Source organism: Vigna angularis, chromosome 4 (genome assembly GCF_016808095.1).
Source record: "Vigna angularis cultivar LongXiaoDou No.4 chromosome 4, ASM1680809v1, whole genome shotgun sequence".
NCBI classification, from domain to species: domain Eukaryota; kingdom Viridiplantae; phylum Streptophyta; class Magnoliopsida; order Fabales; family Fabaceae; genus Vigna; species Vigna angularis.
In genome coordinates, this window is record NC_068973.1 from 7,493,433 (window position 1) to 7,502,346 (window position 8,914).

The following is an 8,914-nucleotide window of genomic DNA, read 5'->3' on the forward strand; positions in this document are numbered from 1 at the left end:
AAATAAGAGTATAAGTACATATTAGGTAAAAATAACAAAGTTAACTATTATATATTAAAAAAATACTATAAAATTTTTCTTTCTAGATTTTGAATTAAAAAAAGGTGTCAATTCCTTACTTATATAGGATAAAAGTCACGTATGCAATGACTTTTTTAAATAAAAAAAATCACATATTCACTGTTAAATGTATCATTTCAAGACATTGACGATTAGACGTGAGTAAAGAAGGATAAATCTTCACAGTAACAGAAAGTGATTGGCATTCGAAAGTGACCTCAGTACTAGAAAGAAAAACATGTAATCCTATTACTTAGTAAAATTAGAAAAAAGACTCGCTCAAACTCAACTTATCTAAAAGCAGCTACAAATGTTTATTTTGCATTGGCAAATGAACAAAAAAGTATACTCATATATGATAATAAAAAGACAAAAAAGTCTACATTACAGAAGAAACAAATACTTTATCCACTCCATCAGGCTGGCCTTGTGATTCTTTCTGTTACTTTGAAGATGATCCATATATATCAATGTCATGTTCTAAATAAGCTTTTAAAATGCTATCCAACTTGAATGTAACTGAACGTGACCCACTGATGACGCAAAAAGAAAGAAAGTTGTTGTAATTAAGATGAACTGAATTTCAATTGTGCTGTCAAGTATGAAGGTAGTCAAGTGAGGTGATATGATCTTTAATTTTCTGTATGGTTTATTTTTGTTCATATTTGGAAGAACATTTGTCTCTGGGAGTGCTAATTTTTGGTAAGTCAGTATCAGTATAAACATTATTGTATTTGATATATTTATGTTGTTTTAAGAAATGCGAAAATTGTTGTCCCCGAAGATAAGAAAGTTCATGCATAATGAGTCTAAAATATTATAAAGGATTATGTATTGATGTAGAAGTAATAAGTGTGTCATACAAAGATGGTAAATGGGTGAGGGAAATAACATATAATTTATCTGTCACCAACTTCACACCTGCAAATCTTCAAGAACCCGTCTTATTCACTTCAAGTCTCTTTTCATCTTTCTTTGTTTATCGGAGAAGCTACCCCATCTTTTCATGCTTCTGCAAATATTATATCTACAAATTAATGCAGCCACATTTCACATGACCTGAGAATTTCCTCATGGCTTCTCCATGGGTTCAAGAGCTCCATATTCATCACTTCACCATTCCTGTAACCATTGATAGAATGTCTTCTGTTATGCCGTCAAGGCCTATTCCTGTTAAACCAGGTGACACTTTATACCTTTCCAATCTCGATGACATGATTGGAGCTCGTGTTTTCACACCTACAGTGTATTTTTATCAGTTACACAGCACTGCCTCTTCCCAAAAACCTGTCACAAAAATACTACAATGTGCTCTCGCTGATGTTTTAGTGCCTTACTACCCTTTATCAGGCAGGCTCAGAGAGACGAAGAATGGTAAACTAGAAGTGTTTTTTGGACCGGAGCAAGGAGCACTCATTGTTGAGGCACGATCTGATGTTGCCTTAACTGAATTAGGAGACCTCACAGCTCCGAACCCGGCTTGGGAGCCTTTGATCTTCAAGTTTCCCAATGAAGAACAATACAAAGTCCTGGAAATGCCACTGGTCATTGCTCAGGTGACCCTTTTCCGATGCGGTGGTTTTAGCCTTGGTTTGAGGCTTTGCCATTGCATCTGTGATGGAATGGGAGCCATGCAATTTCTGGGTGCATGGGCTGCTACTGCAAGAACAGGGATGCCGGTTATAGACCCCGTGCCTTGTTGGGACAGGGAAGTTTTCCGGCCACGTGATCCACCGGTGGTTAAATTTCCTCACTTGGAGTTTATGAGAATTGAAGAGGGCTCCAACCTAACAATGACACTGTGGCAAACCAAACCGGTTCAGAAGTGTTACAGGATCAAGCGCGAGTTCCAGAATCGCGTGAAAGCTCTTGCTCAGCCATATGACGCTGCAGGTTGCACCACTTTTGATGCCATGGCAGCTCATATATGGAGATCATGGGTGAAAGCTCTTGATGTGAGGCCACTAGATTACCAGCTTAGGTTAACGTTTTCGGTGAATGCTCGGCACAAGCTGAGAAACCCAGCACTGAAAGAAGGGTTTTATGGAAATGTGGTGTGTGTTGCATGCACAAGAAGCACTGTCTCTGAGCTTGTGCATGGAGAATTACCCGAGACAACCCTTTTGGTTCGAGAGGCCAGACAGAGTGTGTCCGAGGAGTATTTGAGATCTACAGTGGATTATGTCGAAGTGGATAGGCCAAGACAACTTGAGTTTGGTGGGAAACTAACAATAACTCAATGGACAAGGTTCTCAATATACAAGTGTGCAGATTTTGGGTGGGGTAGGCCACTCTATGCTGGTCCTATAGATTTAACTCCCACACCTCAAGTTTGTGTCTTTCTTCCTGAAGGAGAAGCTGATTGCAGTGATGCTTCTATGATCGTGTGCATATGCTTGCCTGAGTCTGCTGCTCAAAAGTTTACACAAGCTTTGTTGCTCCATTCTGATTTTTGACAAACCTTTTCCTTATTCAACTTATCGTACCTTATGCTGCCTTTACTTCATTAATTATGCTCTAAATAAAACCTCAATGTTTATTCATTTTTATAATTTTATGTTGCATCTACTTCATCCACTGTTACCATGTACCAGGTTGAGAGACCAAACTTATACATAACTGGATTACATCTGCCAATTGCAGGCTTTCTTAACTTTCACCATAACAAATGTAAATTCTTTGTATGTCATTCTCTTTCAAGAAATTTCATAGTTCAGAATCAGCTTTAAGATAACAATTTTGGCATTATATGTTATACAATTATTTATTAACAAATTTAGTTTAGTATTTTTTTTTTGTTTCTCCGTTATTCTGTAAATAACATGGCTATCACAAGTGTTTACTAAATCACAGGATGGGGTGGTATATATTAGTGCTTTTAAAATTAGTCATCCTCGTTACGGATCGATTTTAGTCAATCTAATTCAATTTACTTCACTTAAAAAATTCAAATCTAATCTTACCCAACACTGATAGATTAGACAGGTTAATTTATTGATTTATTTAATTATAATATTTTTTTTCTTCAATTCCAAAAAAATAACAATTTTTTTTAATTAAAATATAAATAAAGTTTAATTCAAATACAATTCAGAATTATCTTAAATTCTAAATACAATCCAAAATAAAAATAAAGTTCAAATACAATCTAAATTCATATTAAACTCCAAAAACAAAAAAAAATACAAAACAAATTATTATCTAATATCAAATAATTACTGTCACTTGTTCATTTATAATATTAAGGTTTTGAATGGATAAATCTACAACACGGGTTTAGGTTTAAGATTTTTATTTTTTTAATATAATTTAAAATTTATGAATGGGTTTGTGAGTCAACTGGATTCACTGCGGATTCAATTTGGGTTAGTTGAGTTTTTAACGAATTAGATTCAATTTTTAGTCCTACTAAAATTTGTAATTTTTTTAAAACTCAATTTGGCTTGAACTTATGATGGATCAAGTTGACCTATAAGTTTTAACTTATTTTAATAGCACTAGTATATATGTTTATCTTTAGTATCATTATAGAATTGAAGTTAAAAATAATTTAAATACACAATTTTTTAATATTTAAAATATTTTTTAAGAATAAAATCATAACAAAAGTTTTAACTTGGTAATTATCTTAATAGAATTGAGATTGGAATAGTTAATATAAATTTTAATTTTATTTTGTAAATAAAATAAATTTTGAAGGTATTAATTTCTAATTTTAATTTGTAATTACTTTTTGAATTCTTACAATTTTATGTTTATGGATAAATTATTTTAAATACGTATATTTTTGTGGATCCCAAACTGAAGTTGATGGTTTAGCTACCCTAAATGTGTGGATGAGATGGTTGAGGGTCGTTTTGGTCCTTCTTTGTGAAGATCCAATAACTCTTAACCCTTTCTTCACAATCTCATTAACCTAATTGTGCTACAAGATTAATGGTCTTTGGTAAAATAATATTTGTAATTAAATCAAACTTTACAATGATTGTTATCCCAAAATTCTTGTTAAAACAAATGATAATTAGAATTGACATCAAAACTATGGTCGAAATTGACCGAAACAGCATTAAATTGCTTGATTCATGAAGCGTCAAAGTTAGTATTTTGTCGAGAGATATTTAGCAAATTATGATTTATGAACTCTTTTAAAAGTCCAAGCTTTTTAATTATAACAATTTAAATATAAACTATTGAAATTTGCATTACTAAAATTGTTATAGTACGTGCTAAACATATATACTCCTTTGAGGGTGACTTTTTTTTTGTAGATGGAAATAGGCTATCCATAGTTGAAGATTAAAGAAATACAAATAATTTATAAATGTGAAATTTATTAATGTTCTGACAAAAAATAGGAATATAAATAGTTTTTATGTATTGATTATATAACTTTAACTGCTGGAAATTATAATGATTAGTACGTGACAACTTTTTTATTTGTTAATCTAAATATGTATATGGTCTCTGTTTGTTGTTAGGCATACTATGGCCTACTCCAACATTATTTGAAGAAATTGATAAAATGAATTAATTATGTTTAAACACCAAATGGACTAAAGTTATAAATTAAACCCCAAGTTTGGAGTTATCCTTTTTCTTCATCAAAATTGAAAAATGAAAAAAAAAAGAAAAAAAGAGTGAGCCTTAGAAAGAGTAAGTTGTTTTCATTAACTTCATGAAAGAAGTAAAGTATCAAAGAAGTAAAAACAAGTTCATATATTTCAATGTTTCTGGTTAACATCAATGAAGAAGTTTACTAGTATAAAGAATTTATTTATTAAGATAGAATATTCAGAAAGTAAAAAAAGAAAGAAGTAATCAAAGATTTTAAATCTTGATTCTTAAACAATATGATTGTAATATTTAATTTTTTTAGAAAAAATAAAGATAAATTAAAGTTGATTGTATATAATTAAGCAACCGATTTTGGTGATGGGAAGAGGAGGCAGTGACGTGATGATGAGGTGGAAGAATGCAACTGCTATCTACACAGAAACACATACCTAAAGCAAAGTGAATTAAAAGAAACCAGCTTTGACGGCATAGACATGAGAAATTAAGTGTGTGCTTAATTGCTGAGTAATGTTGCTTTCTCCTTTCTCATTTGCCACATGATTCTTCTCATTCTCTCAACCATCTTCCATTAATATGCAACCAAATATCCGGTTCCCATTCTCATCTCTCTTTCGCTAATTAACTAACTTCTCATTATACTTTCCTCCACTTCGCTTTCACACAAATTCTCTCTTCCTACTTTTTCTCACCTTCATTCATCAAAATTACATTCATTCATCTTCAACAAATATTTTAAGACGTAAAATGTAAATGGAAATGGTTTTTATCACACTCAATAATTTTATATCTATACAAATCGAATTTTAAAATAGTTTAAATACTTTTTTTTTCTTTTTTTTTTTGAAATATCTTTTGTAACATTCCAACATTTAACAAAACTAAACTTAAGAATTGATTTTACATAAACAAGAGAATGGTGAATATCCATTATACTTCCTATTATACTCCTTAACTCCACCGTTCAATAGGGCTTGCTCATCTTTGACATTCCCTTGAGCTCACATCATTAAGGTGATTAATATTGTAAAAAAAAAAGACAAAACACACAAAAGTAAGGGTAAAATAATATATAAAAAAATACATATAATTCAAGTGTAAATACTATACACCACAAATGAATCAAGTAATCCTAAGCATACAGTTCTAAACTGACTATCCGGATAAGGTATGAATGTCGAGCTATGGCGGGTCATGCACTTGTAATGGCCTCTACTGCTTTGTAGAGTCATTGTCAATGTGTTTCACCCTACCACACTCACAAGGTTTGTCCGTTAAACAATGCCTTAGGCCAATGTAAAGCCCCTACACTAGGACCTCCAACTACTCTCACTACGTGCCTCACCCCTCTCTACTTGAGAATGAATGACCGTTAGAGTGTTAGGATGACCCCCAAAATTGAGTTCCCTACATTCATACCAATAACACTTTGATACAACCATTAAGAATCTTCCTTAGAACTCTTACAAACCTCAAATCCATACCATCATATATTTCAAACCACTGCATTGAACATAAAAGTAATAATCATACCAATTACTTCCAAACATATAAGAGAAATACAAATAAAACAACCAAAACACATCCATTCTCATCACAAACTTATATTTAAATAAACATCATACATGTTCCTCATCATGTTATTAACCAACCATTGTTTCATCAGAGACATTAAACACATCATAAAAGGTATGAGTAAACTTAGTTAAAATCCTAGTATTTTCGCTCAACCATCAAATCTCCTTGTGTTCGCTAAAAATGTCTGACAACTCACTCGCTCAACCACTAGATCTACTTGCTCAACCACCAAATATGTTTGCTAAGCTAAAAGGTTAAACAACACACTCGCCCAACAACCAATCTCTCGCTCAACGAGAAAATCATTGGAACTTACATATTTAAAATCTCCTAAAAGTCACCCAACCACCATAGACTTTGTTATGTGAATCCAAAATAAGTGGATTTTGCTCGCCCAACGACCATACTCGTTCAGCGAGTCTGCAGAATTCTATAGAATAGCAGTTATGCATAATCTGGACCTACCAACCTCAAACTTTCTTACCTTCAATGCATATACGAACCAAATTGCTATTTTAGACCTTAGATGTAACTCACCAACACATTTATGATTCAACTTAAGCACCACTATGATTATTTCACCATAATTTAGACTCATCAACCAAAAATTAACATTTAAAAGCTCACAACTCAATTCTATCCATTTATATTCACATTTTGGTAAACTAAGTGTTCAAAAAAGTTCTAAATGAACTAAAAACAAACCTTAAACCTCAGGTTTTTCCATCCAAACCTTATATTAGAATTTCACCAATCAAAATCTATATTTTTCAACTAAATCTACTATATAATGCTACTTGATTACTACTTTCCAATTCAACATCATATTTTTGGTTAACTAAAGTATTAGACAAGTTTTAAAGACAAGTTTTAGATCAACCCAATAATTTGTTGTATTTAAAGAAAATTATTTTTAAAGCAAATAAAAATTATAAAAGTATAAAACAAAAAATAAAAAACAATACAATATTATAAAGTTTTAAGATTATAAAATAATAAAATAATAAAATTATAGAATTATAGAACTATAAATTATAGAATTAAAGAATTATAAAACTATAAAATTATAGAAATAAAGAATTATAAAATTATAAAATCATAAAATTATTAAATTATAAAATTATAAGATTATGAAAATATAAATTTTTATAAAATTATGAAAATATAAAATTTTAAAATTTTGAGATTATAGACAATATAATTATAAGATTATGAAATTATAAAATTACAAAATTACACGTGATGATAACCAGGCAACATAACAAATAACATGGTAAGATAGTAACAAACATGAGTCACTTAAGTCATATCACTAACTTAACATAAAAGGCTAACAACAGAAAATTTAATTACAAACTTAAATTTATTAAATTTTCAATAACCATAAAAATTTATTAAAAACTCAATTAAAAGTTTTCAAATACTTAAAATATAATTAAGCTTATATATAAATTATGTTTGAGATATATGAAATAACTGTTAGATTAAATATGTTTTGAGTTTAATTTTTAACTTAAATTATTTAATACTTTTATCTTTAAATTCTTTATAAACTTTTTTTTAAATGATTAATAAATAACGTACTAAGTATCTAAACAAAGATAAGATGTTCTTTACTTTGTTTTGTCCATTTGATTTTCATTTGATTTTTATGTTATTGTGTGTAATCCTTTAACAAAAAAATATGTTTTTGGATAAATTATTTTTGTTTTAAATCCTTTCAAATTACATCTTACAAAAATATTAAAGAGTACCCCATTACAAAAATATTATATTGTTTTTGTATGAAATTTTGAACATTATCTTTTTCATTAAAATTGATTTTTATCTTTAGGTTCTCTTTATCTTATATTTTGTTTTTAAAGAATTTCTTTGTTTATCTTTTCATTTTTATTATATTTTGTTATTTATGAATTTTCATTTTTAAGTTAATGGTTAAATATATCTTTAGCTTATGAACTTTCACGCGAAATTGAAAAGACATCAATGGATAGGAGTGAGGTAACCCATTTCACCTAGTACCCCGAAGGCGGAGCGAAGGTTCTCTCTTGACAGAGAGCCAAGCAGAGTGGTTAGGTCTTTGACTATGGCTTAAGCGGGGAAGTCTCCTCAGAGGTCAGAAAATGAATAAATTGATACAAAACAATGGCCTGTGCCTTCGTTTCACTCGTATCCATGGCAAGTCCCTGATTCACTTCTCACTCCCAAAGCAGGGAATACAGTGAGTGATATCCGACGGGAGACCGTAGACTGAACTGAAACCTACACTCTTTCTTGTGTGTAATGAGTAGCTACTAGTTAGAATGAATTTTTATCGGTCTTTAACACCAACTCCTCTGAGTTCCCTACAGGGCTGTTACACGTGCCCCCGTCCGGGAAGGAAACTCGTCGTTTGTCGTAGCCGCGCTTTTGTTCGGCCTCCAGTTAGCCGGTAACGAATTGGCTGGCTTTGTAGGGCGGAAAATCGGAAGCGACTCTCATCTCCACTTTTTTTTTGTCTTTATCCAAAACTTTAGTATATTTTGGTTCTCAAACATTAAAAATAAATTTATAAATCTTTTTAATCCAATTATGTTAAATTTTTGTTGTGTTTCAAATGCGTTTTTCAGTTGACATGTTAACATTAGAGAATATGTCAAATGGTATAAAACAAACTCAAATATTATATGAAACGTGTTTGACATGTCAAAAAAGTTTAATGTAA

The 8,914-nt window shown here is 30.7% G+C and overlaps 1 protein-coding gene across 1 annotated transcript; it reads left to right on the forward strand.

Annotated features, from left to right (window-relative positions):
- Window positions 1-1,007: 1,007 nt before the first annotated feature.
- LOC108330185 (fatty alcohol:caffeoyl-CoA acyltransferase) lies at window positions 1,008-2,675 on the forward strand. Its single transcript, XM_017564690.2, has one exon. The coding sequence runs from the start codon at window positions 1,134-1,136 to the stop codon at window positions 2,514-2,516; it is 1,383 nt and encodes a 460-aa protein (XP_017420179.1). The 5' UTR covers window positions 1,008-1,133; the 3' UTR covers window positions 2,517-2,675.
- Window positions 2,676-8,914: the final 6,239 nt, after the last annotated feature.